At 41.7% G+C, this 21,211-nt stretch overlaps 1 protein-coding gene across 1 annotated transcript in view; it reads left to right on the top strand.

The window, feature by feature from the left end:
* The window catches only part of sema5a (sema domain, seven thrombospondin repeats (type 1 and type 1-like), transmembrane domain (TM) and short cytoplasmic domain, (semaphorin) 5A), a 92,912-nt gene that overhangs the window by 67,134 nt on the left and 4,567 nt on the right, over positions 1 to 21,211 (top strand). Inside the window, exons 16-20 of the mRNA XM_061093947.1 lie at positions 10,600 to 10,809; positions 13,984 to 14,154; positions 14,427 to 14,582; positions 16,974 to 17,018; positions 18,689 to 18,900. Of these exons, the coding sequence (XP_060949930.1) occupies positions 10,600 to 10,809; positions 13,984 to 14,154; positions 14,427 to 14,582; positions 16,974 to 17,018; positions 18,689 to 18,900 (794 nt within the window). The remainder of the gene's footprint in view (positions 1 to 10,599; positions 10,810 to 13,983; positions 14,155 to 14,426; positions 14,583 to 16,973; positions 17,019 to 18,688; positions 18,901 to 21,211) is intronic.

Below are 21,211 nucleotides of genomic sequence, written 5' to 3' on the forward strand. Positions count from 1 at the left end.
GTGCTAGCCATTTTTTTTCCTTTTCATCATAAATCACATGCCTGAATGAAAAACCAAACATTTCATCATTTACATAATTGCCTGTACCGTCATGGAGTTTTTGAATGACCATATATAGCAAAAGACAATTCATAAAACCTGGCCTTTTTTCTTTTTTTTGCGCATTACGTGACTATCTCCTGACTCACTCCATTGATATAATACATTTTCATATAATATTTATGAATTAATACACAATGAATAATTCAAGGTGGTTTACACAGGACAATTGATGTTTGCACATTCTACATACTGCACACTCCTCCATAACGTTATGTCTTTCTTTATAGATGGTGCAGTAGTGTAGCATTCCAGAAAATCGATGTCTTGCTCATAGAGTTCTGGGTAGAATTAAGAGTGTCAAGCATTTAAATTCAATGCGGCACATATGCAGTTTGAAATGATGCTGGTAACAGATGTACCACTGGAAAGTCTTAGTCAACATTTCATCCTTGATTTTCAAAGGGAACAGATCTCTGAAGCATGAGCCTGCTTGGCTGCTAGCTTACACATGACTTTGTGTTTTCAAAAATATATTTTAAGTTCCAATGTTTACGAGGATTAAGGTGTTTGGGACGAGGACTGTCTCATGTGTCTGGAAAACATTATGCTATCTTAAGTAGTGTTAGCTGGGGTTGCTTGAGCATAAACTCAATAAACCCTATAAAGCCCCCGGAATCCTTAATTTCCCTCGGGATCAATAAAGTATCTAAACATCCCCATAGCCGGTAAAAAAGTAGACATTGGACTAAATTCTGTTCCACAATTGGCCATGCATTATCAGTACAAGTCACAAATGAGACCATTGTTGGTTTGACATTGTTGAGTGAGCAATGCCATGTTATATAGCACAGGTAATGATGTCACGGAGCATGTTGTGCCTGCGTGCACTTGTAACCTGTTGCGCATGCGCTTAATAAAAACGGTCTCGTGTTCCCAGACCAAGAGAGAAGAAGGTGCTCTGATTTTTCCTCCCGTGATAATTAGTTAACCAATCTGGTGACTGCAAACGGATAGACCGCTGCAGAGATGTCCACCGCAACAGACATGAACCTTAATGCCCTCATGCCAGTGTAATGTAATGTAATCTCAGCTCGTCAATAATCCGTGCCTTAGACAGGATGGTGGATCGCGATAAAAACTTTAAAGATTGACATACTGTTTCTTCTAATCAATGTTGTAGATACAGTTATTTCATCTATTGCCCGTCTGTTCATCCTGGGAGAGGGATCCCTCACATGTGGCATGTTTACCCCTTTTTTTTAGGTATTCCTTCCTCACTCTTGTTGAGGGTTAAGTTCAGAGGATGTCGCACCTTGTTAAGCCCTATGAGACAAATTTTGATTTGTGAATATGGGCTATGCAAATCAAATTTGATTGATTGATTGACTTGGAAAGAACATTAATTAAGTTAAGTTAAGTATAAGTTGAGAAGATTGCTTTTGCAGCTGTTGTCAGACTAATTCATCCATTTCTTGAACTTTTGCTCTTGTGTTAGGCGTTTTAAAAAGCTTAAAACCAAAACATTGAATTACTCTTTCTACAATACATCCGTTTAGCTTGAGAAACCCAAGGATTGACAGGCCTGCTTTGTGTTCCGCATTTGTGTAGTGGTGCGCGTATGCAATAATAAGGTATTTATCCTCCTCTGGGCGAGGGGTTAAACTATATACCTTTCCCAAAATAGTTAAAGATACGTATCAGTAGACTTCTCATGTACTACAGGTAATCATGCAGTAATTTGTGTCATTTGCTGCAAACAGAAGTCTTTTGTTCACCAACTTTAGCCTTGAGGGCAGTGCCTCCCCACGGGCAACATAAGCACCCTGCTAAATCTGCACCAATCCTAAGGAAAAGCGCTGCCTGAAGGACAAACACAGGGAACAAAGAACTTGTCTCCTGATGTTCCATAATCCACAAGCTCACGCAGCTCACGCAGCTATGAGGCGAACAAGCGAATGTCGTCTAACAATAAACCCACCGACAACAATTAAGAGCTGGAGGGAAAAACATCTGCAGGAGGAGATGATAAGGCATGCATGAAGTTAGAAACTGCAAACCCACAGAAGGAGTGTGCTCATCAGTGCTGGAGGAAGTAGTTAGATCCTGAAGGTTGCAGTTCTTATAATAATAAAAGAAAAAATATGAAATAGTCAAATGTGTGACAATAATTATCATCAAAGTCAATGTTAAACTGTATTTTAATGAAGTAGAGATACAAAGTTGGCTAATTTAGTATATAGTAAAAGTACCCTTAACCTACACTCTACTGCATCTACATAGTCTAATATTGCATTAAATCAAGTCAGTAATTACCAGGGAAGTGTGGGGTTCGGAGGATAGATCTATTAAAGCTCCAGTATTCCTGCCTTCCGATTCCATAACATCACCGCAAAGCTATCACCACAAAAAATACTTCTTGTTTATTTTTTATTGGGAACCTTAAAGGAGACATATTCTCCTCATCCAGGTTCCCTTTACCCCAGACCAGAACTTTTACTTACACAAAACCCTAAAGAACACAGAGGGTATAACAACTGAAAAGGCATCATAGGTCTCTGTTGAAGTAGCCATCCCGCTGTAATCTAAAATTACAGCAGATGGAGTTCGCTCTTGTCCGAGACCTCACACCAGCTGCCTGTCTATCACGAGTCAGCCTGCAACATAAAACTTCTGTTATTAGTCTCTCCCTCTGTTGCCATAGGCCGGCTCTCTGCACCCATTGACCATTGCATTGATGTTTTCTTCAAAGCTGAACATCAGTGAAACAGATATTCTTGTCTTATTTAATCAATATCTCTACATAATGTGAAGAGTTAATAGTTCAGCGATGCTGCAGCGGCCGTGCAAATTGAGCTTAAAAAGGTTTAGAAATTAGGCATTATTTTCCATTCGCGTCTCACAAAGACAGAAGCCGGCCTTCGGAGAGAAAAGAAAGCAGTGGAGAGATGAAGAGACATTTCTGCAGAAGGTAGTGGGTTTGTACTTTTACTGGCTGGTGTCGGTGAGTGATGGCTTTATTTTTCTCCCAGGGAGAAATGGTGGCGTGTCAGCAGCCTGATGTGTTTCACTTCAGCTGATCTGGTATCAAGGCCAGGGCTTTCTCATGGGCCCCAGATTAGTTTCTTCTGCACGGATGTCATGAGCAGACACAGTAGACACAGGACGGTGCTGAGGGATGTCTCTGACGGATGACAGCCATTCCAGTGTCCTTATTGTTCCTTCTGTTTCCCTCTCTCTCCCTACAGTCAACACTTTCTCGTTTGCAGTGGCCGCACTGGTATCCAAAAAAAAAAAGCAGAACTTCTGGAGCTAACAAATGAATAAGTTTAGGTTATACATTGCATGGTGCCTAAAGGAAACCAAGACAGAATAACAAGTGTGTAACTTTTGGAGTCAGGTAACTGAGTTAGCACAAATATATTTCAGTGAGAGGGGACCAATTGGAAAGGTACCTAACAATATGCAAATATATATTTCTTGATATAGTAAACGGTTTTTGGGGATTGACTCAATAAGTCTTAAATTATGAAATTATATAATTAGGGCTGGGCAAGTTAACTAGTTAATTACGAGTTAACTCATCACTTATTTAACTCAACTAATTATTTTATCTCGCATTAACTCAGGTTTGATTATTTATTGTTTTATTGTGAAAGTCAGGCTTTTATTTTGTGAAAGTCTGTTGCTGACTGCTGCGGAACCGGAAAAAAGAAAATAATTGGCAGATAAACAACCATGGATAAGGCTACGGAGCTTTTACATGGCCATTTTCATTTTAAAGTCCTTCCAGACGGAGAGTCGACAGAACCAAAGTCATTTGTAGCCACTGCCAAGGTGAATTTTCTTATCACCGGAGTACTTCCAGTCTAAAATATCACCTGAATGCAAAACACACAGTTGATATCAGCAAATCATTCAACGAAACAGCGAGTGGAGCGAGGCTTCGGCAGACTACGTTAGACACAGGGAGGAGTATAGTTTTTCACAACGAAGAGGATAACATTAATGCCCTGGCAGTGGCATTGAGCTTTAACTTTGTATTTGCTTTGATAACATTGTTAAGTTGAGATTTACACTGAATATTTTATTTAACTGCTACTGTATTAAATGCTGATGTTAAAAGTGTTTGCACAACAAATGTTATGGCACTTTCGTTCATATGGCAGAACATTGAAAATAAAATTGCGCTATACACTACTTTTTAATTCATTATTGGATTTTGCGTATACAAATGCGATTAATCGTGATTAATCAGGGAAATCATGCGATTAATCGCGATTAAAACTTTTAATCGTTGCCCAGCCCTATATATAATAACTTACTAGGTCTTACATATGTTTAGGTCGTAATCATATTAACATTTATCCAATGGTTCTTCTATAGTGCTATGAAAAACTAGATTTTTGTTTTGGCTGCATGCATGGTTTGCAATGTCCCCGTGTGCAGTCGTTCTTTTCTCACAAATGAATGCACACTGTCATAAAGCTAAAAACAACCAAAGTGGAACTGATAACTTACATCCTGGTCAGAATTCATTGTAGTGAACTCGGCTGGCTGTTAGAATGATTACGGATACTGTCTCCTGTCTGCCTGAAGTTTGCATGATCATTTGGCACATCCAGGGTTATTCTCTACTAGGCTACTTCACCTTATCTTCAATTATGGTAAAGTGTAAATAATTCTTGGACTTTGATATTCCTTCACATGTCATACTCGACATGGGTCTCGATTTAATTAATTTGATCTTTAATAGGTCTTAAAAAGCTTTACGTTTGACTTGTTGAAACGTGCACAGACCCTGTAGAAGAGAGAACGTGATGATTCGAGGCTGGTGATGGTGGAGTGAAGCCAGCAGGTGGGAAATGGAAGCTTTCAGCTAAATCTCCCCAAAAATCTGAAGATTGCCGCGATGGGGGGGGCAGGAGCAGATTGTGAAGTCTTGAAGTCTGAAAGACAGACTTACTCACAGTCGGACAAAAGACCAAGAAACATCTTCCTTGTTGAAATTCTGCCAAATCGTCATTGGCAGAGAAAACAATGTGTGGGTGTGTTTTTACTTAAAACAGAAATGTGCACAATAACCATACACAGAATAACACAACAAAATACATCATGGTATGTGATAGTCAAATAGGTCATACATGTGTGATCCTCTGCCTTGTCCAATCAATACCAGGTCACCTAATCTGGTGATTTTAGGTGTTGTTGACAAGATCTTCCCTCATATGTTCCTCTCTGCCTGCTGTGTACATAACCCCTGCCCTCTCTGAGATTACTGTCAGACAGAGTTCAAAACCTTGTTACAATTATCCTCAACACCACATTTGTTGGATACAACAGGACTGTCAATAAGCTGCTGCCTCTTTCACCTGCGCCCCCAGAAAAGCATTCAGTGGCACAGATTTTGGTGACATCGTGTCAACACATTTGCAGCCCAGCGTAGGCGATTTTTTTTTTTTTTTAAAGCAACACTGCCTGTCAGAAAATATAAATCCACTTTGTTGGCACAAAGTCACTCAGCGGTTCCTGCAAGAAATCCTGGCTCTGAGCTCTTTCAAAAACATTACAGCAGAAGGTTTTGATGGCATCTCTAAACAATGAAGATTAACAAAAAAAAGGAAGTTTTCTGTTCTCACACATCAGGATTTAGTGATGTGCTAAAGCTCATCATAAGTTGTCTTTGCCCGTCTCCTTTCTAACCCTGGTTGTCTTTCCTCTGAGGTCGACAGGATGCTGAGAGCTGCGCTGTGGTTTTTATCAAGCGAACGGAAATGGGCTGTTTTATTGATGGACGCAAGTTTCCTTTGGCAGAAAAATAAATTTCTATCTTGTTATTATGTTTGTTGGCAATTTCAGGGTCGTTGAAGTTGAATCATTCTTTTGATAGCATCTGCACTTATGACAAATATGCACCTAAAGCCGACAACAGCCAGAAGCGCCATCTGGTATTTTGTGTTACCTGTGCTTGTATTGGCAAGAGGGATAGATGGAGAGAAGCTTTTTTTTTTATCATTTATATATTTCCTATTTCTGCCTTGTCCACTTAAACACAAAGCCGGTCACAAGAGTTACAGTGAAACAAGTCAAGTTCAACCTCGGTCAGTTCATACTGGCAGAATATTGCGTGAAACAAAATAAAGAGCACCAGTCGTTTGCTTATTTAAACCCGTTAACATTCATCTGCACCTAATTCACATTGTTCCCAACAATTTTCTAAAGCACACCATTAACTTATAAACTGATATTCCACCCTCTAACCAGCTGCTGCTCTCGCTCCATTCTCACCACAGTATAAATATGAGCTGGCAGAGAACTTGCATGTGGAAGGTCATCCACAAACATGCAGGTGCTTTCACATCCTCCCCAAAGTGGTGTTACTGGAGCAGTTTGGAGCAACTCAAACACAAAGAAACTCACACTCATTGATATTGTGAATAGATACTCCTTCTTTGGTAATCTCAGAACATTTATGTGCACTTTATCGACCCCTATTGGCCCGATACGCTTGTTTGAGCATCTGTAGTCGCCTTTGTGTTTCTCACCTGAAAGGAGATGTTTTGTAAAAGGCAGCTCTTGTTTTAAACGGAGGTTAAAATATCAGTTAAAAAAACGTATCTGCAGAAGAGCGGGGTCAGGCCTCATTCAGGTGTTGGCAGTGATGAAAACAGTGTGTGCTTTGAGGTTAATGGTGTAGAAACACAACTTAAATGGTGTTTAACCGAGGCAGCACACTATTATTCAACCAGTAAACATCACAGAGTCAACTCTTATAGCTCATTGTTGCAGAAGGTCAGAGATTCTGCTTCCTGTCCTTGAATTCTTACATTACAGAGAGACGGTGAATAAAAACCTCTTCAATCCAATAACGGTATGAAAGTGTAAGTGTAGGTTTGCATGTGTACCCTTGACAATTTGTGCATCTGAGTTGCTGTACATGCACGAGCACTGAGCAGTGACGTTCTTCAAGTTTTTTAATTGCACATTTACAAAACTTTTAGTTGGCTCGACAGGGTTTGTGAGTCGCGCGTTTCTTTGCAGATCTCCGGGCAGCTCAGAGAATACTGCTGTGACACTGCAAGCACCTACAGCTGCTGTGTGGTTTTATAATCCATGACGTAAAGTATGCGAAAACAGCCGCACATTTTTAGACACAAATATGGACATTCAACATCCAAAGAAATTGTTTTCCTCCACGGGGAAGAGAGTAAATGAGGAGGTAGAGGGAGGAAGAGTAATGTGTCGTTGAGAATCTAGGACAAGCTGGCAGAAGCACTTCTCCATTTCTTTTTTTCTCTCGGTGTGGTCCAGCGTTCAATCTTGTGCCGATAAATCTTTCTTCACACATGACAGTGTGTCTCCCTTCACGGCTGAGGGTTAGCGATTTTTTCTACATCTCCGTATCTTGAGCTCTGTTCTGTCATGCCAGCTTGGACCTGGAGGGTGTTGAAGAGAACAGCCGGCAAATCACCCGGCTCAACAAAAAAAGTTAATATCCTGTTTCATTCAGCTTTTATCTCCTTTTTTATTTGCAGTAAGTGACGTATCAAAGTATCAAGATCAGATCAGCGTTTCTACATCTATCTCGTTTGTCTGCTGTCAGATTAGTAGTATTTTCTTCAAACTAAAGCTGCATATTGCAAAACTTTTGTGGTGGCTGAACTGGGGGAGAGGTAAAGGAGACGCAGAGTTGAAAATGAGAGTCTCAGCTGTCAATCTTGGAGTATCATCCTGTTTTTATTATTTATTTTTATTATTTAACAACTCATTAAAACAAAACTTATCGGATAATTGAATCTGAACAAATGTCATTTTGATGAGAACTATTGAAATGACAAGAATAAAGAATTATTTGACATGAACTTTTTATTGTGGTCCATGTCCCATCCACTAACATGGAGGACATAGGATTTGATGGGCTGGGGAACTTTGGCTTCACTTTTAGGATCTGTCATGTTGTCGATCATTATATACAGTCTATGATCATCAAATACATATATATAAATATACTGACACTCATATGGGAGGAGAGATATCGACCATGAGAAAACACAAACACAACCCAGGGTCGTAAACACGTCTGTACTTCTTACAGCGCCGTTATCTCTCCGGTTTGCAGATATCATCTTATCACCATCTCTGCTTCTCTCTCTCTCTCTCTCCCCTCTCTTCTCACGTCTTTCACTTTGAGCATGCACCCCCCCCGTTAGATTGCACAGCGTTGCGTGTCTATGAGTCCCGATTCGTCTTTTTCCTCACTCCTACGTCTGTACTCGCTCTCTCTCCTTCACACGCACACGAAAGTTCACAAGTTTGTTTACAGTGTGTTTTTTGCCTTTGAGCAGGGTGTGAGGTTGAGCGCAGGGAGGGAGGGAGGGAGGGAAACTTTTTTTTTCGTGTCCTAGTTTCTTTTGCAGTGGGGACGACGCTGGATGTTTTGGCTGAGCCCGGCGCGTCAGGAGACCGAGGATTAATTCTCCCCGGCAATGTGCGGATCGATAGATTCAGTCGCTACCTATTTGAAAAGGGAGGGTACCACGCTGTTTGTTTTGGTGATGGGATGGCAGCCCCTGCGAAGTAGAAATTAACAATACCCACAGTGTATTAAAGAAGTCTCAGGCCAAAGCTTGTGCAAGCAAAGGGAGCCAAGCAAGGTGTGTGTATTGTGGGAATTAGCATAGTGTTGTGTAGAGGTTTGCACTGGTATATCCCTGTATTGGGGTGTGCGTTGTCGTTTGAGCGCTTGTGCCTGTGTCCGTGTGAGGTTCTTATCACGTGAGTTTAAGTGTGCATGTGTGAGAAGCATGATTAGGAAGGGATCCATTGCCTTCAGGGCCGAAGTGCAGTCTCTTGGGCTACAGATGGATTGATAAAGAGCACGGGTCACAGCTGCAGGCCGGGCTGTCCGTGGCACTGACTACTCAGAATCGATAAAGAGCGGGGGGGGGCCTCGGCGGGCCTGTCAGCTCTCGGGCCGGCTTGATGCCGCCGCGAGTCGGCCCCGAGCACTGCCAAGGTCGGCCCATGGTTATGAACAGGTCGAGGGTTTGTGTCAGGTAAACACACTGTCCTCACGCTGAGAATACAAAGCAGCCGCGTCATGATAACTGTCGGTGAAAGGAAGGCGCTGACAAAACAACAAGGCCAGTCTGGAGGACAGTGAGAGACAGAACGAGGCAAAAAATCAAGGAATGTTAATGTGAAAGCAAGAAAGAAAGAAGGAGATGGATGAAGAGGAAGAAGGAATTATTATCACTTTAAGTTCCTAAGGCTTATTAAGTGCAGCACCAACTTCTACATACATATATACATAAGACATTCAATAGAAAATCTGACAAAAGAGAAAGTTCACTGCAGAATGGTTGAGTGGTGAAGCCTCAGCTGTCCACATGTGCCTCCGATGTCCGTTTCAACGAGATGAAAAAACAACTCTAGCCTCTCACCCTCCGAGGCAAAGTGCAGAACGAGTGTGGGAAGAGAATGACGCAAAGCAGAAACGGCACGGACACAAAGGTCTCGCATTATCATCTAAAAAAGCCAGATAACAGCCCAGTGTGTGGAATGAGTGAACCATCAGAGAAGTGCCTGGACGGTGGCTGTAATTTCACCGGATTTGATTATTATTCTCCCAAACCGACAAGCTCACACTTTTCATTCAAAAAGTGCCAAGGGCTTTCTCTCTCTATCTCTTCTTCTTTGTCTCATCCTTCATCTCTCTGTCTGTTTACCACGAGGCAAATTTCCACGGTGCTGATTAATGCACGCAGTAATTAGAGTTTAATAGAAATTACGGTTTCATATTTCATTAGGAATCCTCTGCTCGACTCACTCCAGATGAGAGTACACAGATTAGTCAGCTGATGTAGTTCGATGAGCGAGCGTGTTGGCAGGAAACTCTATCTATCTATCTATCTATCTATCTATCTATCTATCTATCTATCTATCTATCTATCTATCTATCTATCTATCTATCTATCTATCTATCTATCTATCTATCTATCTATCTATCTATCTATCTATCTATCTATCTATCTATCTATCTATCTATCTATCTATCTATCTATCTATCTATCTATCTATCTATCTATCTATCTATCTATCTATCTATCTATCTATCTATCTATCTATCTATCTATCTATCTATCTATCTATCTATCTATCTATCTATCTATCTATCTATCTATCTATCTATCTATCTATCTATCTATCTATCTATCTATCTATCTATCTATCTACCTATCTATCTATATATCTATCTCTCCATCCATCCATCCATTCATCTATCTTTCTATCTACTGAGATACCGCATGTTCTTGTTCTTTCAGCACAAATCAACCTGAAGCTTTAAGAAGCATCTCCCAGCTGAAGGCATTCGCTCTAACCAAGAGCTGTTATTGACTCTCTGTCAAACAAATGCATAGGTGAAGGACAACATGTCATCCATGTCCCTACGTTATGACGTTATAATGTTGAGATACTATTCACGGGAGATTCTGTGGTACCTATTGTCTTGACCATAGTGTCATTAATGGTTTTGTCGGATCTTCTTGTACCTAACAGGTGAGGTGCTCCGTCTCGGGAGGATGTCAGGCCACACGTTGAACGGCGGATGGTCGCTATGGGGTTCCTGGTCCCAGTGCAGCCGGGACTGCAGCCGGGGGATCCGCAGCCGGAAGAGGACCTGCAGCAGCCCAGAGCCCAAGTACGGAGGTCAGACCTGCCTCGGGGCGGCGCAGGAGTATCAGGAGTGTAACATCACCCCCTGTCCAGGTAAGAAACGCAAACTACATATATATTAGGGCTGGGCAACGATTAAAAGTTTTAATCGCGATTAATCACATGATTTCCCTGATTAATCACGATTAATCGCATTTGTATACGCAAAATCCAATAATGAATTAAAAAGTAGTGTATAGCGCAATTTTATTTTCAATGTTCTGCCATATGAACGAAAGTGCCATAACATTTGTTGTGCAAACACTTTTAACATCAGCATTTAATACAGTAGCAGTTAAATAAAATATTCAGTGTAAATCTCAACTTAACAATGTTATCAAAGCAAATACAAAGTTAAAGCTCAATGCCACTGCCAGGGCATTAATGTTATCCTCTTCGTTATGAAAAATTTATACTCCTCCCTGTGTCTAACGTAGTCTGCCGAAGCCTCGCTCCGCTCGCTGTTTCGTTGAATGATTTGCTGATATCAACTGTGTGTTTTGCATTCAGGTGATATTTTAGACTGGAAGTACTCCGGTGATAAGAAAATTCACCTTGGCAGTGGCTACAAATAACTTTGGTTCTGTCGACTCTCCGTCTGGAAGGACTTTAAAATGAAAATGGCCATGTAAAAGCTCCGTAGCCTTATCCATGGTTGTTTATCCGCCAATTATTTTCTTTTTTCCGGTTCCGCAGCAGTCAGCAACAGACTTTCACAAAATAAAAGCCTGACTTTCACAATAAAACAATAAATAATCAAACCTGAGTTAATGCGAGATAAAATAATTAGTTGAGTTAAATAAGTGATGAGTTAACTCGTAATTAACTAGTTAACTTGCCCAGCCCTAATATATATATATATATATGACTTTTGTCTGTAGTTTGCCTGTCACATAGGAAGAATGCAGCAGTTGGCCCTCATCACCAAAAAGCTCCAAATTGACATCTTCGTTGGTGTCTTCTCCATTCATTGCACCTTTTTGAGAGATATTTGTATTCTTCATGTTTTGTTTTTTGTGTTTGAATCCTTCAGAAAATCTCTGTATTCTCACATGGGCTCAATCAGACACTATCTGTTGGATAAAACACAACAGAATGTCCGGAGCCTCTGGTTCAGTGTTAATTTTGGCAGCTATTTTCGATTTAGTCTTAGTCTTTTGACGAAAATGCATATTAGTTTTAGTCACATTTAGTCATTTTTATCCTTCTTAGTTTTTTTTGTTATCGTTATCGTCAACAAAATTAACACTGCTCTGGTTCCGACAATGCCTTCTCACATACAGCCCCCTGGATAGTTTCAGGAGATTATCCGGAGTTAAGGGCATTTTTTGAAAGCAGCTACACAGAAAGCAGGACACTTATTCCCTGCAAGATGAAAAACATCTCCATGACCAGGAGTCAATTACACCACCTGCTCTCTACCCACCGCTCCGAACCAAATTCAAGCTATGTTTTACTTGATTAACAGATAAAGAATTATACTGGCAAAATAACCCACCGCATCACCAGGAATAACAAAAGAAATCAGCGGCAGATAAGGGGTATGACGAAGACCCCAATTTACACCAGGAATCAAAGAGAAAATCCCTGTGGTGCTTCAGTGTGTAATTACATCGCTGGGTAATTATGCTGCCAGCTATGGGAGGCCTTATTCTGTTGTGGAAAGCCCTGAGACAATGCATTTTCAACACAGCTCTGGTGGTAGACAGCAAGAGGAAACCGTTTTCTAATTAAAAGAATACTCTGTCTGACAAGGGGAGTAAGCTGTCTAAATGGAAATCCAGTACTTAGTTTGGCATAAAGTAAAAACCCGGAATCCAGCGCCGGGCGCCACGCAGACAAGCAGGACTTTGCCTCAGATGATTATTAATCAAGCCCCCCGGAGAAGGGCTTAGGTATCCCTCTAAACGCCTGGATCTTTGTGACGTATTCAGCACCCCCCCCCTGCGATCTGTCTTTATAAACGGTGCCATGCTGTGAGCAAGCGAAAGAGACAGACTGAACGATCATCAATACTATTTTTACAGCCGGTTAATTCATTCAGTAGTAGTGCACGGCGTTCCGCTCGCCAGCGGCTTCGAGCGCCGCCGCTAATCGGGTAGAGCTGTTATCAGCTGTGTGCTCAGACGAAGACTGGGGATGGATCTGAGAATCATCAGATTTGCTTCATCCAGCGGCGCTCAGCCTGCGTGGACGCCACAAGGGCTCCTCTTTAAAATGTTGAGCAAATGCACTTTGATTTTTCCTGCGCCGCATCACTATGCTAATACGAGTACCCATACTGGGACGTAGGCTGTATTAATACTACAGCTACAGTCCATTGATGAACAACTCCGCACGGCTGTCCCCCAAAGGAACCGACTTAACCCAGCCTGAGCAGCAATGAATACTAATACATACTCAATTAGCACCCCTCTGAAAGTGAGATATTATTTTGAGGCGTGCAGGCCGTGCCGGTAGACCAATTGTAATCCTCCTATGGCTAATCCACTGCTTTTTAAAGCGCATTAGCATATACTGCGAAGGAGAACGAGAGAAAAAAGGTGTTGTGCCCGCCATCCGTCTGCTTTGGAAACAAATGAATCAGTGTTTTTCTTGCATCTGTGCCTGGGATGAGACGATCCGTCATTGAGGGCCAGGTATCGACTTATGTGTCGCTTTGTGATAGAGAAATTACGCTGAGATGACAAAGAGCAGCGGCAACTTCAATTACCTGCACGGCGCTGCCAGCCGTTCTCGGGTCTTTAAAAGCAAATCTCAAGTGGTCCCGAAAAGGAAATTTCTCTCTGCCACAATGAAGTGAGGTTTTATTCAGATGATTGGTGGGGGGTATTTACGTCGGTCGTGATTCATGGACACAGATTGCCACCATTTTATTGCTCTCTTTTCCCCTTTCTGCTTATTTCTCCCCTTTCTCCTTTTAGTCATGTATTTATATGTTTTGTGTGTGTGTGTGTGTGTGTGAGATGATATTGTCCTGGATTTCACCTGTTTTTTATTTGCCAGTTTGCACAACATGGAGGGAGGAGGCGTAGGAAGCCACACATCCATAGTTTAAATATTTTGAAAAGACGTCCAATCACTTGATGTTCAGAAGAAATGTGTCTTTTGAATTGAGCTGCAACCTGAATCCTAGAAAACATGAAACCCAAAGGAACTTTTTCCTCCTGTCTAACATCACATACTTAAGTATGATAAACAGTTTAACTCTTGATATTCTGGGTTTAGTGGACGGCAGCTGGTCGTGCTGGTCTTCATGGTCCAAGTGCTCCGTGACGTGTGGGGGGGGACACTACATGCGGACGCGAAACTGCAACAACCCCCCGCCGGCTCATGGAGGGGACATCTGCCTGGGCCTGCACACTGAGGAGGCACTCTGCAGCACACAAGCCTGTCCAGGTATTTACACACAACACACACACACAAAGAGAGCACACACACCTCAGTGTTAAGCAGCTTAGAGCCCCAACTCAGCCAACAATCCATCACAGGTCCACTGCTTATTTTATTTACACTCTGTCGGCCCTCATGCATGACTAATATGCAGGTGAGGGCACACAAACATATGCAGTACAAACACACACACACACACACATTTATACATACACTGACACGAACATATGGATACACACCAAACAGGCTGTGAGATTTGCTGTCTTTGCCATTTCCAGAGAGCTGGTCCAGCTGGTCCGAGTGGTCCCACTGCGACTCCAACGGAGCCCAGCTGCGTGTGCGTCACTGCGATGTCCTGTTTCCCACTGGAAACCAGTGCTCGGGAAACACCAGCGAAACAAGGCCATGCCCTCCTGACTCCAATTTTATACCAGGTGATCACACACACACACACACACACACACACACACACACACACACCAAGAGTATGTAGTTGCCCATATGAGCCCACACTTGCTTCTTCTCTTTAGTAATGTCTTGGCCACTCATGCATGTAGTTTAAAAACACACACACGTTCTCCACTACCCACCACCGTATGCCCACAGCGGTAATTCATTTCATTTCAAAGAACCCGGCGATAATGAAATGCTCTATCGATCCCTGGGAGGGACTGATCTCAGGTCAGGGGTCAGGTTCAGCGACAGGACAGCCCTTTTGGGGAATGGTCGGTATTCGTGTCTTGCTCAAGGACTCCTGAGTGCGGCAGATGATTACATGGGGGCGTGAACCCGGCTGCCACACTTAAGGGCAGCCTGTCTGCTCATTCCAATAATCCTGCTGCTATATTAGTTTCATTATGAGCCTCGGTGTCGTGTCAGGCCACGCATAAGCTCGTACAGCAGCACTTTTACTTTATTCAAAAGTTGGAGGAGAACGTGGCTTTTAAATTCAGTTTCCTGGCCATTCAAGTGCTCGTATTTTCTGGCATCTGTGTTTCAAGTATGATTTGCACTTTAATTACAATTTGTTCCTGATTTGATTGATTATAGTGTTGAATAGACAGAGTGTGGGAGTTCTTATGGTGTTAACAGTGCAAATCAAAAGGGAAAAGCCCTAAATGTCAGCAGACTTCACATTTTTAGCCAGTAACCTTCACTGTTGCCAGATTAAATGACATCTGTGGCAGGCAGAGCCTCCTGCTATCAAACTCATTAAGCCACGTCTAATTTTAGCTTTTTCGGGCTGACTGTAGTTATTAAACTGAGATCCTTGAAACAGGGTCTGAAATATGCAGTCATGGCTACATACATGATAAAAGACGAAGGCTACAGCTACACGCCCCAAGCAAAGAGTCAGATGATAGATAGATGAAGTAAATATGTCAAGCTCAATGAAGAAACTGGTGAAAGAAATTGTGAATTGAGAATCATGAGGAGAATTGACGTATTTCCCCAAGCGGAGCTGATGTTGCCTTAAACTCTACTAGCTTTCAGCATCGGTGGGAAAATATACTAAACAGTGGATGTGCTACTTGCAAATTTGGCTTTATTTCAACATAACCCCAACAATCAAATGATTTTCAAAACTAGATGATCCAGTCTTATTCACGCTGTTTCCGGTTGAAAACCAATAACGCAACATCTGGTTCATGACACTTTCCCGACAGCACGCTCTCATTGGCTAGGTCTCTGATCACCAACTTTAATGCTGCTCCTTTCATGCTACATGGGCATCTCCGATTGTGAATCGTTAATGTAAAACATCACAAATTTGGGGCTCCTATTCAGTAGGTGACAAGTAGACTATTTCTGTAAATTGACATCACCCCTGCTATAGTCGGGCATACTGAATTTTAGGTAGTTTTTAAGAACTAATACACTATTTACAAACTTCTTTTATCGACTACTTTACACCTTAACTTATGTGTTTTTTCTGGCTTTAGGATAGAAATAAATTGACATCGCCTTTCAATGCCCTTGAATTAATCTTCCTCCAGCCTCATGTTTGCCTTTGAAGCATCTTCATCTTTTATGACTGCTACGCTCCAGTTGGAGAATAACATCTTGAAAACGTTTTGGAAAAAATCGTTTGAAACTTGAGAAAGTCCTGCTAAAACCTTAATATTCATCTATACTGTACACACACGCCCCCACACACACACACACAAACACACACCATTAGTATTGATATCCTGCTTAGACAGGCATCTCCCTATTGACAGCCAGTAATGTGAGACACCCAGGAGCATTGATCAGTGCTACATAGAGATCATTAAAACCTTTGAGGACACTTTGTTATTCACATTGTATCTCAGCAAACACTGCCGCAGCAGCTGCTAGAAGATGTTTGTATATTCACCGTGTTTAGAAACAGTATATACATAGGTGGAGTCCTGCTCTTTTTAAACCTCAGGAATCAATCATCATGAGCTTTAATAAACATTTGATTGAAATATTAATTTGTAACCTTTTGTCTGAATTAGCCGGGACATAATACTCCTGAAAACCATTCACAGGTCTTTGTAGAAATTACCCAATTGCCTTTAGACCTTGTCATCCATCCGCATAAATGGGAAAGGTAGTCCATTAAGGTTCATTAGCAACGTCTTGTTCTTCATTTCCTATAATGAGAACTGATACTTTTCATAAACCACTCCAGGTGCCACAGCCGAGATACGTTTTTTTTTTTTCAACGATTAATCTGGTTTGTATCGAGTCGAGCTTCATCTTCACACTCGCCCTCAATGATGCAATTAGTTATGCTAACAGGAGGGTGTCTGATGTTTGGTCCTAATTCTGCTGCTTTTCCCTGTTTCCTTTGTCAGAAGTCTCCATTGCACACTCCAGTCAGGAAGAGAGGCGCTGCGGAGGTAATGTGTGTGTGCGTGTGTGTGTGTGAGTGTGTGCGTGCGTGCGTGCGTGCTTTACTAGTACAGCATAAACACTGACCTTGTCAGGAACATTAGGCCTCGTGGGGACCTGTCCTAATGAAGCAAAACTTAATTTCTGAGGTACTGATTAGGGATATGTGTAAGGGTGGGTCGGGGTTAGGGTTACTCAGGAATAGGAGGTTAGGGTTGAGGGTTAGTTAGGGTTATCCAGGGTTAGGGTTATTCAGGGTTAGGGTTATTCAGGGTAAGGGTGACTGTGGCTGTGACTCAGTGCCTCATACCTGAAGGATATCTAAGATCCATGACGTAAACGTTTTATTTTTTCAAGCGATAAATATCCGCTCTTGTTTCAGAAATAACGCCATCTGAAATTCATCGCAGCTCAGCTTATTTTTCCACCTTATAAACCGTGAGCAGTGCTGCACATGATTTATGTCCAACTCTTCACTCGCTTCACCTATGCAAAAATATCTGAAACCTGGAAAAAACGACCAAGGTGAATGACTGTAATGCAGTAAAACAGTTCCAGTTTGAGTTTGAGTGAATCAATAAAATCGCTTTCTACAGCCTCCTCTCATTGCCCGGCTGCAGCTAGACACTGATATACAGTAAGAATGCCCTGAGTTGATAAAAATGCAGATAGACTCATCTACAGTAAATCACTTTGACTGGTGTGCTGCACTCAAAGCAATAAGAGAGAAGCAAGGCTTGAGGGACCTTTTCTGTCCTGTGCTTGCCTCTTATCCAGGCTATGGAGTGATGGCACTATCATTATGCAGCAGGCTACATGCACTCTGCAAATAACTCTACAGTCTGCTAATAACTCTGCTGCGTGCACACACTGCTCAGAGAAATAACACCCAAATTATCACTCTCCTGTACATGTGTTTGAAGCTTATTCAAGGGAGAACAATGCTCCTGATACAGAACACTAATTAATTGTTACCAGCTGAACAAACCATATACAGCCTTTGGTTTAAGCCTCCACTTTCAATTTAGTCTTATTCTTATAGTCATTAAAAAGCACATAGGTATAATGAATGCAAAATGTCAAGGGTTATTGTAGTGGAAAAATACAATAACAATTAAAGTATATTGTGTTAATTGATATAATTATTGCTAAATGCGTTGTATGGATTCTGTTGAAGTTGAACAATAACATTCTCTATTTTCAGTTTTAATTGAATTGATTTATTTTTGCCACCTTGTGAATAAAGTGACCGGAGTTTTAATGCAAATCCGCTGCTGTTTCGGATCATTGCAGCATATTTGTGAGCTGAAACACATTCTTACAATAACTGCACCCAAAGCTATCTAAATAAAAAACTTGCATATTGATACCAGATGCAAAACCGAGCACAGAAGTTTTGTTTTACACTGGTTTTGGAAAACAAAGAAAACAGAGGAGACAGAAGAAGAAAGGAGACAGAAATAAGAGGAGACAAATATATTCTTTATTTTCCTCATCAGTCCAGAGGTGTTTTTTTCAGTGCACAACACCCCCATCATTACCATATGAATTGCAGTTTTAATTACCACATCCACTTGTGTGAATTGACAAGAGAATTACCCCCCAACCCCTCTCTCTCTCTCTCTCTCTCTCTCTCTCTCTCTCTCTCTCTCTCATCCCTCCTTCTCTCCTCTCGCAGATTTCAACCTCTTCCACATGATCGCCGTGGGGCTCAGCAGCTCCGTCCTGGGCTGCCTGGTCACGCTGCTCGTCTACTCGTACTGCCAGCGCTACCAGCAGCAGTCGCACGACGCCACTGTCATCCACCCCATCTCGGCCGCCCCCCTCAACACCAGCATCACCAACCACATCAACAAGCTGGACAAATATGACTCGGTGGAAGCCATCAAGGTCTGTAGGCAGAGGCGTAGTGGGTCGGGAGGCGTAGATGCAAAGCAGCAGTTTCTAACATTTCTCCACTCTTTGACCTTAAACAATTGATGTCACACACTCACACACACACACACACACACACACACACACACACACACACACACACACACACACACACACACAAACACACAGAAGTCGGTGAGCAGCGCTGTGCCTCTTCCTCCGGTGTCAGTCGTGATTAAATACACTTCTTACTGCATGACTCTCACTGTCACGCCACCTCCTGCCATGCACTGACACTCTCCAGCCGTGTAACAGATAGGCAGATGTGCCGTTCACACTCTCTCTCTCTCTCTCTCTCTCTCTCTCTCTCTCTCTCTCTCTCTCTCTCTCTCTCTCTCTCTCTCTCTCTCTCTCTCTCTCTCTCTCCGTGTGCTCCCTCTCCCTCTGCTGTGTGTCCCAGAGTGTGTGACTTTGTTCTGTGTCAGTGGTCATACACTGTTTTCTCATAACACGCTAATGCAATTTACTCCTCAGGCAGGTGGGCAGGTAATCAGCGAAGTGGGTTCTGCAATCTGCATATTTCCCGGGGTAGACGGGGGGGCCTTTGTGTTATTGTTGAATCCCAGAGAGCAAACAGTTGGACGCGGCAGAGCCAGCGTTGGTGAACTGGCTCCACTCACGGCACAAACAGCCTCTTATCCAATGATACATCGCAGCTTTAGTGCCAGACCGAGCAGCTGATTAGCACTTGTCCACTGCTCCACTGGGCTTTTTACAAGAATACAGTGCTCTGAATTAAACAGCGTTTCAACCACTTTAACCAATAATATTTTTTATCCCACTGGCACATAATACAGAGGAATACAGTGATCAGCATGTCTGTGATTCGTTATATGTCCAGAACTGAAAACTATTTGAAAGTGTTTTCATTCAACTAGATGAAATTATGTAAATCCGATAGTGAAGTGGTTTCTTTTGATATTTTTGGTTGAATCAAATTTCAATTTTTTTGTATCCATAGCAACATTTTAGCAGGAAAGTCTTGCATAGTCTACCTGTACTGATCCCCTCAACTCTGTGCAGTACTACACAGAGGATGTCACAGTATGAAGGTGATGCAGTTAAGGTATTTTTGTACTTATACACACTTTAGGCAGAACAGTTTTTGTTTAACATGTTTCATGCACAGAGGAAGATTCCAGGTGCTGCACAGAGACTAAAAACAACACAGAGACAAAGTTAAAAGAAATAAATTGAAAGTAAAAAAAAAAACACTGTTCAAAACAAATGTTAAAAGCAGCGAAATAAAAGAGATTTCAAAAAGCAGAGAGAAAAAAAGGGAAAGGGATTAAAAAAGGTAAAAGAAGTAAAAAGGATTCCTATGTATGAAAACATTTAAACATAGTTTAAAGGATTAAAATAATCTGCATAAAATAGAAAGAAATATGTAAAATTGTTGAATGAAATATGTATATAATAAAATTATGGTGTGACCTTTGCTTTTGTGAAGAGAGAAAATAAACACACCGTTAAGACCGCTCCTTACACTTTTGCTCTGGACAGGATTTTAGCACATAGTCAGCTGGTCGTCTTCCAAGTTTTTGGCCAAAACTCGCACTCAGCTTTATTGTACTGCAGAGAAAAAAACCTGTTTCTTTAGGCCAGTTTTCTGTTTGTTTTAATGTGTGAATCTCAAGCAGTGGTGTCAAAATATCATTCTATTTAACTATTAAGTTTGAATTTAAGCCTTTATTCATTACCAATGATAATATTGATATATAACAACTTGAGTGAAAAGATGAATCGATGACAATCTGGACCCAAGCTGGCCTTTGTGCACAGCCTGATGTTAACTCAGCAGGATTTAAACGCTCGTCTTTCTCTTTCCCTTAAATGTCCAGTGGAGTTAAGGCCAGGTGATTGTGGAGGAGAAGCCATGACAGTCAGGACTCCTTCATCTCTTCTTGTCTTCATGCAGTTCTTACAAAGTTGTGAAGTGTCCAGAGATTTTAACATGTCTCTGAAGAATGTACTGGTTCTTCTCCTCGGTCAATCCAGTGCAGGTGTAGACAAAACACACCCAGACTTGAATACTCCCACCATCAATCTGCTCGTCTCCTCTTCACACACCCTTCTGTTACCGCCATAAATCTCTAACCTGGATTCACCAGCAAAGAGAACGTTTTCCAATCATCCTCTTTGAAATGCCTCATCGTGCTTTGGATAGAACTGATCCACATTCTGCAAAGTATTAGAGTTTAACTCAATGCCCCCTGAGCAACCTTTATTTTAGCCATGATTCAATACTGACAATAAGAAGTTCTGA

Source organism: Limanda limanda, chromosome 20 (genome assembly GCF_963576545.1).
Source record: "Limanda limanda chromosome 20, fLimLim1.1, whole genome shotgun sequence".
Classification (NCBI taxonomy): domain Eukaryota; kingdom Metazoa; phylum Chordata; class Actinopteri; order Pleuronectiformes; family Pleuronectidae; genus Limanda; species Limanda limanda.